Here is a 14,340-nt window from a genome sequence, read left to right on the forward strand (position 1 = left end):
AAATAGTTGAAAATATATAAAGATATTGTTAATTAATATTAAATGATATTTTTGTTTAGAATAATACATGAAAGATAAAATTAAAATTTATTTAAAATAAAAAAGACCTTGACATTGGTCATTTTTTCATCAAAAGAAAATAAAATTACATTCGTAAATAGGGGTGGACACATATCAAGTATCTAGATATTTGGAAGCATTTTTGTCGATTCGATTTTTAGCCACCTAGATATTCGTTGACTCGGATATCCGAAATGTTTTAGAATTTTAAAGAATATTCGATTTGATTGTAAATAAAATACAATTTTAAAAATAATTTAATAATAACATTTTATTACAAAAATAAAACATTATATAACCTTTTAATTCTAGTACCTAATATAATAAATTTATATTGTAAAACTGATATAAAGTATAATATATATAACATATATATATAATTCTTTTCATATATGTATATATATGCATATAACATATCAAATTAGATATATGTTCCTAAAAATATTGGTATTAGTGATTTATTTCTTTTTTGGATATTGTATTTTAGTATTTGATTTGTTTCGTAGAGTTTCAAATATCAAGATTTTTTGGTTCAAATCAAAACGGATAACAAATCGAATCAAAATTTATGAATATTTTGCTCAATTTTATCCGTAAACAATAAAAATAATATATATATAGTTTAGCTTTTGATTCGTTATCTATTTTTATTCGAACCAAAAAATCTAGAGTTTTATTGGAACTATGTATGTGAGTTTTATATTAAAAAAAATCACAAAGTACGTAGTGTGAACACATTTATGATTATAGTGTGAACGCGTTAGCATATTTATTATCAAATCATTGTGAATCTGCCACGTGTCTATTATAATGTGAATGCATTTATTACAATGCTTCTCTTTTAATATATAAGGGATTTATTGTTGACCAAAAAAACAAACAATGATTTATTTAGTTAAGAGTAGCATTTGAATTTTGATTGTAATGGGCCTAGCCTGTCTGGCCCAATCATTCATAACCGGGTCTAATCATTAATAAAAAGCCCTTCAGCATTCAACGCTAAACGCTTATTACAAACGCTAGCCGCGCGTTTTGTAAACGTTGTTGCATCCTTACTGGCTAAAGTCTCCTTATTACTAGGACAAACTATCTAATCCACGACGACGACCAAACAAAAGCTCTTCTTGTTTGGTTTCCCTGTAAGAAAAGAAATGTCACCATCATCGTCTTCTTCCTTTGTTTCTCTCACTTTCTTCTCCCTTCTTCTAGTTTCTTCTCTGAGCTTCTCATCATCATCTTCCGATGACATCTCCGAGCTGTTCGACGCTTGGTGCCAGAGACACGGCAAAACGTACGCTTCGGAGGAAGAGAGACAACACAGGATTCGAATCTTTAAAGACAATCACGACTTCGTCACACGCCACAACAACATCGCTAACTCTACTTACTCTCTCTCACTCAATGCCTTCGCGGATCTGACTCACCACGAGTTCAAGGCCTCTCGTCTTGGAGGATTCTCTGCTTCTTCAGCTCCGTTGCTGGTGGCTAAGGGACAGAGTGTTGAGAACGTTCGGGGAAAGGTTCCAGATTCTGTTGATTGGAGGAAGAAAGGAGCTGTTACTAATGTCAAAGATCAAGGAAGCTGCGGTATTTTGATTTTATCTCTCTGTTCATCAGATTTGATTTGATAGGAGCTTTTCAGGATGGAACTTAGATCGGAGAAGTAACAAAAAATTGAAATCTGAGATCTTTGAGGATTCTTGACAATGATGCTGATTCTTCTATGTTACATGATGAAGACCAATCATCATGACATAGTCTGGGACTATAATGCCATCTCTTTCACGCTTTTAACCTTTTAGGAGTATAATAATTTTTTTTTTTTACTTTTCTTTTCATAATTATAAATAGATAGATTTATAAGTAGAAGTCTTGTGGTATAACTGAAACCAATTAGGAAAGTCTGGAGGCAAATATCCTTGTTTATCTCAGGTAGACTTTAGCAATTTAGAACACTGTTACTGATTATTATTGTGGTACATACATAGGAGCGTGTTGGTCTTTCTCGGCGACTGGAGCTATGGAGGGAATCAACCAGATTGTAACAGGAGATCTCATCAGCCTCTCTGAGCAGGAACTCATTGATTGTGATAAGTCCTACAACGATGGATGCAATGGTGGTCTCATGGACTACGCTTTTCAATTTGTCATTAAAAACCATGGGATTGACACAGAGAAAGATTATCCTTATCAAGAACGTGATGGCACCTGTAAAAAAGATAAGGTATATCACCTTGATGTTTTCCTTGTTGGATCCTCCCTGTTTGCGTCCTTGATATTACATATGTCTCTTCTGTTCTGCAGTTGAAAAGAAAGGTTGTGACAATTGATAGCTACGCTGGCGTAAAATCAAACGACGAGAAAGCGTTACTGGAAGCTGTAGCGGCTCAGCCAGTTAGTGTTGGTATCTGTGGCAGCGAGAGAGCGTTTCAGTTATACTCTAAGGTACGTTGGATGATATAAAGATATTACACATACTCTTTTCTCTGAACGTTTAAAGTTTTAAAATCTTGCCATTTGATGCAGGGAATATTCTCTGGCCCATGTTCAACATCACTGGACCACGCAGTGCTCATCGTAGGATACGGTTCAGAGAACGGTGTTGATTACTGGATCGTGAAGAACTCTTGGGGAAAAAGCTGGGGAATGGATGGGTTTATGCACATGCAGCGTAACACAGGCAACTCGGAAGGAGTATGTGGAATCAACATGCTGGCTTCGTATCCCATCAAGACACATCCAAACCCTCCTCCACCGTCACCTCCAGGTCCCACAAAATGCAACCTTTTCACATATTGTTCAGCTGACGAGACTTGTTGCTGTGCGAGAAACTTGTTTGGTTTGTGTTTCTCGTGGAAATGCTGCGAGCTAGAGTCTGCTGTGTGTTGCAAGGACGGTCGACATTGTTGTCCGCGTGATTACCCCGTCTGTGACACAACCAGAAGTCTTTGCCTTAAGGTATTCTTCTAGCTGTGACCTAGGCCTGCGGGTTCGGTTTATTCGGGTAGTTCAGGTCGGTCAAAATCTCACAGAAATGAACTCAAAAAGTTTAGTTTGGTTAGTTTTCGGTTAGTTCAGTTTCAAAAATAATTACCGAAGTTATTTTTTTTGTTTTGCGGTTTGTTCAGTTAGATTTTCGGTTTACATTGAAATTTTTTTGAAAAGTTTTGGTTAATATCGGTTCGGATTTTGGTTAGTTTGTTCGATTATTTTGATTCGGATTTTGGTTAGTTCGGTTCCGAATTTCGGTTAAGATTGGTACTGTTTGAATTTTTTTAAAAATAAAAAATCAAACCAATTACCGAACTGAACCAAAAACCGTTTTTAACTAACTGAACCGAAGCCAAACTAATCGAAAACCGAACTTTTCGGTTTAGTTTGGCAAATTCGGTTCGGTTAAAAATCCCAGCCCTACTGTGACCCATGGATTGTATATACTGATCACAATGCTCTACCTCTAAGCTTTTGTTGACTGATGAAGCTTATTCTTCTTTACAGAAAACTGGCAATTTCACAGAGATCAAGCCCTTCTGGAAGAAGAATGCGTCCAGTAAACTTGGCAAGTTCGAGGAATGGGTTATGTAAGAGGAAGTTTTCAAAACTCTTCCATACGGAAGCCTCTTTGGATTCGTTTATCTATAAGCTGAGAGATGATTATTTTATAGCTGTTGTTGTGATATGTATTATTAGTCTCTTATTTGGATGTATACAAACTTTTGAATCAATAAAAGGTTACTTGCAGGACACAATAAATAAACAAGAGTTTCCTCATCTATACATAATTGTACGCAAAAGAGCAGAGAGACTAAGCTTCTTCGCTGTTGTTGTTGTTGTTCTCTCTTTTGTTCAGCTCTGCCATCTCCTTCTTCTTTGTTTTGTGCAGGTAATAGAAGTAACAAGCTAGAGCCAAGACTGATCCTAACAAAGCACCTCTTCTCTGCCAGCCAAAGCCATCATCATCCTTGAAATCAAAAGCTAAAACAACGAGAAGAGCCACAACCGGTGAAGCACACATATGCACAACATCGGCGAACAAACCGGATACCAAAAGAACCAAACCTAACAGCCCCACCGACCAAACCTGCCAAGAGAGAGCTAGCCCCACCAAACTCAGACTATAGTAAGTTCTCCCTTTCTTAAACCTCTCGCTATCTCCCTTTAACTCATTGAACTCACCGCTAGCAAACAGCCCCACAAGGCAAATGAGCGTGGCAACGAAGGAAACAAAGATCTGCATCTCCAACACCATCCGGAACACTTTCTTGTTGTTACCACCATACCTCTTTGTCTTGGCCAAGACTTTCTCGAAGCCGAGCTGCGTTAGGGAGAGAGACAAGGAGAAGGCGAGAGTAGGGAATATGAGTATCAGCCAAGCCTTGATGCCATAAGTATAAGATTCATCTTCAGTAGGAGTTCCGGAAAACGCAGGTGCGCAGAAGAAGTCTGCTGCAAGAGTGAAGATGATTGATATGATGATCCATCTGTTGAACTTGAGACGGTTTATGAAAGCTGAGAAGAGGGAGGTTAGAATCAGCTGAGCAGGTACCAAGATACCCCAACCTACGTATAATCTGGCTAGTGCGTATAGCTTGCTGTAAACAGAAACAAGAACACCTAGAGAAAGGTATAGCAAAAGAACACTAAGAAAAGGAGGATGGCGAGTGTTGGTTTGATCAGAGACTGTTTCCGGTTTTGGTAAGATGAAGAAGAGTGGGATCAGGATGGGGAAGGCGACGTTCTGAAGCAGAGCTTGCGTCCATGTTCCTCTGTACTGTTGGTCTTGGTCATTCTCTGAACGATTGTTTTGGACGTAGTAGAAGTTCAAGAGAAGCATGACGAGAGAGTCTCCGGCTAAGATCAAGAAGACAAAGAAGAAAACAGATATCCACCATTTGCGTTGTTTGAGAGCAAGGGATCGGATCTCGCTCGTGATGTGACGTCCTGGTTCTGGTGGACCTTGAAACTCCTCCATGAGTAGTCTTCTTCTACTTCTTGGATTTTGCTAATGCGCAGATATTAATTAGTCTTATAAACCATGGCGTTGGAGGTTGGACCTCATTCCTCATGAGTGGTTAAACGTGCAGACACACATTTCAATCAGTGGAAAGAGAAAGAAGAGAGAAGTATTGGTCACGAAATTGTCATATGCTTTTGACTCAAACTTACTTTGAATAAGTTATGATCCCAACAATTAGCTGTAAGAATGGCTTTATTTATTTTTTATGTTATCAAAGGGGGCATATTGCCGGCAAAGACTAAAAGTCATTTTAACTCGTTCCCAGCTGTAGTTAGCTAACTAATTTTTTTTTTTTGTGATTAGACGTGCATGTTTCTGAGGAATCTTTGTTTGATATTTGGATCACGAGTTAGTCAATAGTGTATATCAGAAACAGTAGCAGAAACAAGCGAGTCGTCTTGTTGCGTATAACATCTTGTTGTTCTATCCATATTTCTTTTTCAGGTTGTCATGGTTTCGACATGGAAGTTATTAGGTTATGTTTGCTTGATTTGATTTTCAAAGTACAAGTTTTTTTAGTAACCCAATTTATACTATTATTTTCGAACTGATTTTTTGCAATCAATGAAAAAGTATAAAATTATTTACAAAATAAAAATGAATTTAAATTATTTTTATTTAATAAGTGATTAAAATTAATAATAATAAAAATTATCCAAGATTTAAAAGTATATTCTAGAATAAAAATAATTCATATATATGTTGTCCTGTTATCTAAAAATATATATTTTAATAAAAAAATTAAAAACAGAAAACACATAACTAAATATTAATGAAGTAAAATTTTTAATTTTCTTTAATTAAAAAGAAAATATTAAGTAATTTTTAAGATTTATTTATTAATAATAAATATAGTGTACAAAGCATTTAGAAAGAAAAAAAAGATTATAAATAAGAATGTTCAAATAAAAACATAAATAATAACTGGTTAAAAATAAAACATAAATAATTTATCATTATAGTATTTTAATTATTAAATAATATATCAGTACGTAATTGTAAAATATTTATGTTCGCATGCACAGACAAACACCTAATTTATTAATATTTTATATGAAAATAAAAGTTTGAAATAAAATATAAATCCTCGTAAAAAATAGAATTGTTGTTTGTAAAATCATCTTTTAAATCTTTTTATAAACTGTAACATATAAATTAGTGTTAAATATTATTTTCTTCGGTATGAGAGTGACAAAAAAAACGTCGGTAAGAGAAAAATCGGTTTTCGTTATTAGAAGAGACAAACCGTCATAAACCGGGAAGCGAACCAAACAACTTACAAAAAGATCTTGGTTATCAAAAGACTTAACCATAAGACGTGAAGAAGAATGAACACGTGTCGTGAAAAGAAAGTTAACACGTGTGCTATTTCCGTGTGACCCAACGCAGAGTAAGACGGAAAGTGTTGTTGACCCAAAGTGAAAGAGGAAATAGGAAAAGCGCTGAGAGATGGCGATGAAGACAGTTTGGCTGATCATTCTGGTGTGTTGTTTCTTCGTTGTTTCACAGGCAGATCAAGCTTTTGATGTTCGTCACCACTTATCCACTGTCACCAGGTTTCTCTCACTCTCTCCCCCTCGCTCTCATTATAACTCTCAGATGTTTTTAATCGATGCTCGGAAACTGAATCAGGAACAACACTGTTTGCTTAACCTAATTGGTCGAATCACTGTTTGCTTGTCTACATTAACCTGATTAGTAAGTTGTAAAATTATTTATTTTGGATTTGGTAATGCAGATACTCTGTTTCAAAAGATGTCACACAAAATTTGATTGAAGGGTCAAATGTCCCTAGTGAGTGTACACCTATCCACCTCAACCTTGTGGTAAGCATTACTTATATTTTGAAGGAAAATCTAAATAAGGATTGATAAGTACTGAAATGGTTGTTTTTTTTTAACGTGTTAGGCTAGGCATGGGACTCGTTCTCCTACTAAGAAAAGGTTGAGGGAACTGGAGAATTTAGCTGGTAGGTTAAAGGAACTTGTAAGGAACTTGCCTTCAGATAAAGTTCCTGGATGGTTAGGGAAGTGGGTTTCTCCTTGGAAGGGGAAAGTGAAAGGCGGGGAGCTGATCAGGCAAGGCGAGGAGGAGTTGTACCAGCTTGGAATCAGGGTTAGGGAACGGTTCCCTACTTTGTTCGAAGAGGATTATCACCCTGATGTCTATACCATAAGAGCTACGCAGGTTAGTTGGTGGCTGCTTTTGCTATTTTTATTTTGGTTGAAGATGTTTCTGAATGGTTTAAGTCTGTTTGTAGATTCCTCGGGCGTCTGCAAGTGCGGTGGCGTTTGGAATGGGGTTGTTCAGTGAGAAAGGAGACTTGGGACCGGGGCGTAATAGAGCGTTTGCTGTCACTAGTGAGAACCGTGCTAGTGATACCAAGCTGAGGTTTTTTGAGTGTTGTCAAAACTACAAGGTATAGTTTTGATTGACTCATCCTCAGTCTAGTAATTATTCAGGCTATTTGCTTCTGTGGTTTACCTTCTTTTTTTTTAACATGGTCTGTGAATGCAGAGCTATAGAAAAGCTAAAGAGCCTGCTGTGGATAAGCTCAAGGAACCTGTTCTGAATAAGATTACAGCTTCCGTTGTTAAGAGACATGGTTTGAGTTTCACCAAACAGGACGTTTCTTCTCTCTGGTTTCTGTGCAAGCAGGTGCTTCCTTCTTGCTTTTCTTCAAAATTTCATTACCTTCATTTCCTGTGAGCTATCACACTTACTTGTCTGTGATGAATAGATTGGAATGCTAAAAGTTTTTTTTTTTTTCAAAATTTCAGGAAGCTTCATTGCTTAATGTAACTAATCAAAGCTGTGAACTTTTCACTCCATCTGAGGTACTACAAGTTGCAGATTCTTTCTTTAATGTGTTTGAATATTCTTTAGTTTATGGATTTAGTGGTAGTTATGTGTAACACACAATCAACTGTAGGTTGCTTTGCTGGAATGGGCAGATGACTTGGAAGTGTTTATTCTCAAAGGTTATGGAAATTCATTGAACTACAAAATGGGAGTTCCATTGCTCGAAGATGTTTTGCATTCCATGGAAGAAGCTATCAAGGCCCGTGAAGGTAATGTCAAAAGGGAACCATTTGCTTGTCATCTTGATAACAAGATTTAATTATTTGTCATTTTTTATCATGCAGAAAATCTCCCAGCTGGAAGTTACGAGAAAGCAAGACTTAGGTTTGCACATGCCGAAACAATAGTCCCCTTCTCTTGTCTTCTTGGACTTTTCCTTGATGCATCTGGTTAGTCCATCAATTTTTCGCTTCTCAGATTCCTGCAATTGCATTTGTTATGAAATAGATAATTCTCCTTAAGCCTTGTTCTTAAAGAAGGTTTTGAAATGTTTCAGAGTTTGAGAAAATACAGAAGGAGAAACCATTGGAACTCCCTCCTCAGCCTCCTAAAACCAGGGACTTTAAAGGCAGCACCATGGCTCCTTTCGGTGGGAACAACATGCTTGTCCTCTACAGTTGTCCTGCAGCTTCCTCGCCTAAGTACTTCGTCCAGGTTCTGCACAACGAGCATCCTATTGCAGTTCCAGTAAGTTTTCATCTGATTAACAAACACAAACCCAACTTCAGATCTGTTGAGACAGAACTTCCTTGAGAAATAAGCTTCCTAACATCTCCTTACAAGTTTATCTATTTCTGACAACAGGGTTGTGATGGAAAAGACTTCTGTCCTCTTGAAGATTTCAAGGTATTCTGCATCATTCCCTCTGAAGTATTCTATAAATCTTCCTCGTTGAGACTACACATTCATGCTCTATTTTGTTCTTGCAGGCCAAAGTGGTGACCCCTCATCTCAAGCATGCTTTTAACAACCTTTGCAATGCTAATCTAGATGACCCTAAACAGAACCATCCATCAGGTAAGTTATCTTTTTGGAGCTGGCTGGTTGGGTCGAGCCAAAAAACCGAGCTCTAATTACTTAATAACTTTTGTTCTTAAACTCTGGCTGTGTCCAGTTTCAAAACCTGAAATCAGATTGAGCATTGTTGTCTGTTTTTTGTTTGTTTGTCCTCTTGCCACAGTTTAAGCTAGTTCACTCCGCTAATCTGAAATGGTTCGAGAGGCATCTCACTCAAGCTTGATTTTGATCCCTGAATCTTTCTTTCCATGCTTGGTAGAAACCAAAAGCTCTATATTACAGATCTTAAGGACGTGTAGTATGTGTGTTCATTTTGTATATGATCTAGATACTGAGAAAAGAATGTGTATATTAATCAACTTATAAGATAGAGACTGAAAACAAATCTAAGTGAGATGACTGATGGAATCAGGACACTCGAGACGAATATAGTCATACATGAGTCCTTGAAAAGGGCTTCTGGCAAGTGGTTGGGTTAGGTATATGGTGTTGTTTCCATTGCGAAGAGAAGAAGCTGGAACATTCACACTGTATAGCCAATAGAGTCCATGTATACCATGTCTTGCAATCGTATTATCCTTTCCTATCTCCCCCGTTGTAAACAATGGTGGATCCTTAGAAACATCGTTCACACGAACCTGCAAAGAAAAAAAGAGAAACGTTAAACCAAATATCAAATGAATGTTTTCACTTCTATAGTGAAAGAAATCAACTTCAAACCCACCTGCAGTTCTGCTACATTTGAAGTGGCTAGAGCGATCCTCAGTTTGAAATTTCCAGTGAAGTTTTTCATTTTTTCGTCGAGTTGAAACTTGATCTGCCATGTTGTACCGTTGTATCCTCCATCAGCTTGCTTCCTACAAATCCCATTCTTGCACATATTAACAAAGTTTTCATATTCGTATAGAGCAGCTTTTGAGTTCGAGTTTAGAAGGAGACTAACCTTGTAACTTGCATGTAGAACCACTTTTTGGAGTAACTATCAACATCAACATTGTAAACCATATCTTCATGGGGGTACAGTTCGGCATACCGTTCCCATAATCCATATTGTCTGTATTTATCAGAACGGTTTAGGTATAGTTTGTTAGTAAACGTCGGGTTAGGGTCAGGAATGTAGAACTCTGCAGCGGTTCGGTCTGGTACACCGATCTCCCATAGAGTTACACCGTCTCTTGGAGGCTCATACACCAAGTCACCTAAGCTAATATTCGTACCTGAGTCCAGTACATTACTCATTGTTAGTGCCAGTACAATATATACGGACACAGTCTCGTTGTATTACAGTTTACTAGTTTTCGGACCTGGAGAGATGTTGAAAACGGTCTGGTTGTGGTAATCACCGATGAATCCAGGAACAAATGCATAGAGATTGTAATGACCAGTTCTAACATTGTTGATAGAAAAGTATCCTTTCTCGTCTGCTTTTGACCAGAACTGATAACCCTGTCAATGTAATCAAAACCTTTATAATTGCCGCTAAATCAAGAGGGAGAAGAATGAATCATATGTGAATAAATTAATATATATTACTTTGTATTCTCTTTGCCATGAGCCAACATCTCCTGGTGCAGCTAAACCCACGTAGGAACCATTCGCAGGTATATCCTCACTCCTTATGTATCTGTTACATAATCAAACAACAGCTTAGGAATGCTCTATGTGAAAAATGACATAGTTTTTTTTTCTTTTTTAAAACCGGAGATATCTGGCAGGCCGATGCCCAACCAACTAATCCCAGGACAATAACATAGTTTTAAAGGAAGAAAGAAGAAAATAGTGTACCGGTCTCGAACAAGTAATCTGCCGGTAACAGACCCTCTTTGGTCAGATGCAGGGAAGTCACTTGAAGCTGTGAAGTTATAAGGCCATTTCTCTTCTTCAATCTTTGTCTGAAACAAACAGCCAATTCAGCTCAGCTCTTTTATTCTCACATGTGATTATCTATATGTATATGTGTGACAGACCTGGTTCTTGGCTTGAGTCCATAGCAAGAGAGGATCAACTCCTTTAGAAAAAGAGTTTAAATAAATAAAGACAGGTCCAAACACTTTCTTCCATGCTTCACCTTCTTCAAAACTCATGATTAGTTCTGCTCCAACATAGTGAGTGCTGTGGAATACCTGTTTCCATTTCACACACACACACATCAATTATCAACCATCTTTATATGCTAACTTCCTAATGTAGATAAAATCTATGCTCACCGCGAGGTTGGTTGGACCGACATGGGAGCCTAGGAACTGCTTGACAGGACCAGCAGATCTGAACTCGTTGCTCGGAGTGATTTGCCAGAAACCAACTGAGTTATTTGTGCTTATCCATCCATGAACTTTTATGTCTTTACTCTCCATTGAGTATTCATACTTGTCATCCACCTGTAAGATCATAATCAAGATTAATAATCATCTGTTTCCTCTGCTTTTACTGCTCTTTTTTCTAGAAAGAAATGAAGTTTTACCTCTCCTTTAAACTCAGGCTCCATAGGGTCGAGAAGCTGAACGGCCTCCGGGTAAGCAAGAGGCTTACCTCGAGGAGGAATCCGATCTTCTGGTATAGGCATGTACCTTTGTCTCTCATCTGAAATCGCCATGTAATGAAACCTACACAAGTGGTGATATGGTTAATAATCAGTCACCATCATAACAACAAGCACTTCTACTATATTTGAAGAAGAGAATCATTACTTGTCCTGGTTTAGCTTAAATACTAATCGGATATTGTCGAGTTCAACAGCAGGCCACCCTTTTAACCTCTCGAAGATGGCATAACTGTAGAACCCGGACGAGTTTCGCAGCATTACAAACCTGAAAATCAACTCAAAATACATGAATATTGATTACAAAACACTAAAGCTTTTGTTTATAATGCGGAAACTAAATGTTGAGATCTATAACTACCTCTTGTCTATGTTTACTGGAAGAGCCGTAGTTGAAGAAGCATTCCATGTCCTTGAAAACGATAGCTCTATCTCTTCATCGCTCTGCGTTATCACTTCCATCTTTGTTGCTTCAATACTGTACATTAGTAGTCCAAGTAAGTTTTATATTGGAGGATTATTGGTATATGTATAACTTGAAACAGAGAGTTATCTACCGGTCTAATGTGCCTTTGGACTTCTTAATTTTTTTCCCTGGAAAGTTCCACACTAAGTCCCAGTAACTGCAGTAATCATATCAATTAAAATCATTATCATGGAGTTTAAACATTCAAATTAGGGCAGTGGCTGAGTCACATACATAGACTTACCCTCTATCATGTTCATTGCCGGTGTAGGCAAGTACATTTTCGATACCATTGTACCTAACTCCGGTGACAAATCCCTCAGGGTTTGACAAAGTTAATTGAAAAATTCCATTATCCACCACCACCTGTAATTAATCATATAGTTTAGGGTTTTAAAATGCTCTACATGACTTGGATAACAAGAAAGCTAATGAAGAAGCTAGAAACAGTTTTTTTTTTCATTTCCAAAGGGTGTCTCTAATAGTCAACTAAAAGCTAATGAAGTATAATATTGATTAGTGGAAAAGAACATACATGTCCATCTTGGTAATGTAACTGCAAGACTTGTGTTGATTCTGGATCAGAACTTTGGTTTTGGGAGATCGCAATTTCAAACAAAGACAAGAACATGATCAAAGCAACGATCCATCCTCCCTGTCTCAGTAAGTGTCTCCGGTAACCTTTTTTCACCAAACACGTACACACACATGGCAACACTTCGTTAGGAGTTGAGTTCTTATCAGGTTAAAAAGGAAAGGTTGATTATATAATTCCAAACAGAATTGTAATGATGTTTCTTTTTCTGATTCGCGCGTACCTATGGTCGTCACGAGCTGGTAAACATGTGAAGACAACTTAAACATGATAAAATCAGCGGATATGTCTTGGAGCTTTCTCGAAATGCTGTCCACAAAAATAATCTGACATATGAAGTTGTAGAGACGAGGCAAGTAAGAATTAGAAGAAGAGTCGTTTATATTTGTGACAAGCTCAAAACATTATATAGGTTCTCTTGTAACAAGAATCTATCACCCATACAAAACCTTTGAAGTAGGACAAAGACAAAAGACAAGAGGTAACACAAAGGTGCATGTGAACTAAGAGAAAATGAAAAACAGAAAAAGGGAGGAAAAAAGAGGGAAGTTAAGTGGTTAAGGCAACAACAAAGACTTTTCTTCTTCAATAAACAAAGAATTTTATATATATATATATATATATATATATATTTACAACAAGACTTCATTTTAAGATCTTATTGATAATTGTATATAATATGATGTGTATATATACATTAGTTATCGTTTTATATGTACATTAGTGATCATGTGCTATCGTAAAAGGTAACCACTCCTAGTAATCTTTCTTTTATTTTCTTTTCCACAACAATACTTAACCTACTCGGTAGATTTCTAAGGAAACTACAAACCTAATCATAACATGACATCCAGTTCACTTGAAAGTGGTTCGGCTTGACGGTCACCACTTTTAAAATATTCATTATATTCTCTAAAGTTTACTGTGGTAGAGAAAGATATATGTGATTATTTATTTCAGAGAAACGCATCTACAAGAACTCTAAAGTTTAAAACATGCGGTTAAAGACATAAAAATATATACAACTATCTTTGGATTTATCTCATGCTTATTACCTTGAATACGTACCGTATGTGACGTGATGCCCATGTAAATTATAAAAGCCAATGTATTTTAAAGATGTATATATAATGCACACGAACAGAAGAAGGAATATAAAGAATGCTGATGCTTGAAGCAAAAATGTTGTTATGCGGCTACTTGGGTGGTTGATTTGAAGTTAGGGAAAGCACATACATATACAATCTATAGAAGATATAGAAGATATATGCAAAGACTTTTAACAGGTTGTTGGCCAAATGCTTCACCAAAAACTTTTCACGGGTTTGTTTTTTATATATTATCATGTTTAACAGAAATGTCCTTTTCCATGAGAGAGAAAAATCAAATTGATGAATAATACCAACAAATATTTCCTCAACTACATCTCTCTATCATATATATACCAAAAATGAACCATAACGTCACTAACCAGATAATAGTTGATCTGTGAGTCTAAATCATTGACAATACAACCAGGAAACAAGATTCTATTTAATCACAACATTGGGATGGGGTTAACAGAGAAAATTTCAAATTTATAAAAAAAGGAATAAGATAACTTAGTTAATAATAAATTAATGATAAAAAAGGGAGTAAGATAACTTAGTTAATAAATATAAATTTATAGACACATTGCCTAAAAATAATCAAAGTAAATGAATGATAAAATATAATTGTTCAAACGCATTTATATTGTTACTACCTAAGGAAAAGATTAACTGGAAAATCAAATTTAGCCTTCA

At 36.4% G+C, this 14,340-nt stretch overlaps 4 protein-coding genes across 5 annotated transcripts; 2 read left to right on the forward strand and 2 right to left on the reverse strand.

Moving 5' to 3' along the window:
* The first annotated feature begins 1,135 nt into the window (after positions 1-1,135).
* Positions 1,136-3,835, forward strand: LOC103871765 (low-temperature-induced cysteine proteinase). The gene is made up of 5 exons (XM_009150047.2): positions 1,136-1,647; positions 2,049-2,284; positions 2,365-2,505; positions 2,587-3,018; positions 3,559-3,835. Exons 1-5 carry the CDS (start codon positions 1,212-1,214, stop codon positions 3,643-3,645), a joined length of 1,332 nt encoding a protein of 443 aa, XP_009148295.1. The 5' UTR covers positions 1,136-1,211; the 3' UTR covers positions 3,646-3,835.
* On the reverse strand, positions 3,715-5,794 carry LOC103871764 (probable purine permease 16). Its single transcript, XM_009150045.3, has one exon. It carries the CDS (start codon positions 5,030-5,032, stop codon positions 3,866-3,868), a length of 1,167 nt encoding a protein of 388 aa, XP_009148293.1. The 5' UTR covers positions 5,033-5,794; the 3' UTR covers positions 3,715-3,865.
* Positions 5,795-6,404: 610 nt separating this feature from the next.
* Positions 6,405-9,350, forward strand: LOC103871767 (multiple inositol polyphosphate phosphatase 1). 2 transcript variants are annotated; one of them, XM_009150053.3, is made up of 12 exons: positions 6,405-6,633; positions 6,816-6,903; positions 6,986-7,264; positions 7,338-7,496; positions 7,595-7,735; positions 7,858-7,914; positions 8,010-8,148; positions 8,224-8,328; positions 8,436-8,626; positions 8,744-8,785; positions 8,869-8,956; positions 9,120-9,350. In XM_009150053.3, the coding sequence occupies exons 1-12, from the start codon at positions 6,527-6,529 to the stop codon at positions 9,122-9,124; spliced, it is 1,401 nt and encodes a 466-aa protein (XP_009148301.1). In that variant the 5' UTR covers positions 6,405-6,526; the 3' UTR covers positions 9,125-9,350. The 2 variants fall into 2 exon arrangements, with proteins under 2 accessions (XP_009148301.1, XP_009148300.1); XM_009150052.3 differs by having other exon boundaries at positions 8,869-9,192.
* LOC103871766 (probable rhamnogalacturonate lyase B) lies at positions 9,286-13,982 on the reverse strand. Its single transcript, XM_033272463.1, has 16 exons — positions 13,625-13,982; positions 12,780-12,882; positions 12,497-12,642; positions 12,206-12,327; positions 12,053-12,118; positions 11,857-11,973; positions 11,644-11,763; positions 11,418-11,559; positions 11,164-11,334; positions 10,924-11,079; positions 10,742-10,848; positions 10,490-10,580; positions 10,261-10,402; positions 9,900-10,173; positions 9,681-9,813; positions 9,286-9,594 (listed from the first exon to the last, which is right to left on the reverse strand). Exons 1-16 carry the CDS (start codon positions 13,643-13,645, stop codon positions 9,343-9,345), a joined length of 2,163 nt encoding a protein of 720 aa, XP_033128354.1. The 5' UTR covers positions 13,646-13,982; the 3' UTR covers positions 9,286-9,342.
* Between the last annotated feature and the right edge of the window lie 358 nt (positions 13,983-14,340).

Source organism: Brassica rapa, chromosome A06 (assembly GCF_000309985.2).
Source record: "Brassica rapa cultivar Chiifu-401-42 chromosome A06, CAAS_Brap_v3.01, whole genome shotgun sequence".
Lineage (NCBI taxonomy): Eukaryota > Viridiplantae > Streptophyta > Magnoliopsida > Brassicales > Brassicaceae > Brassica > Brassica rapa.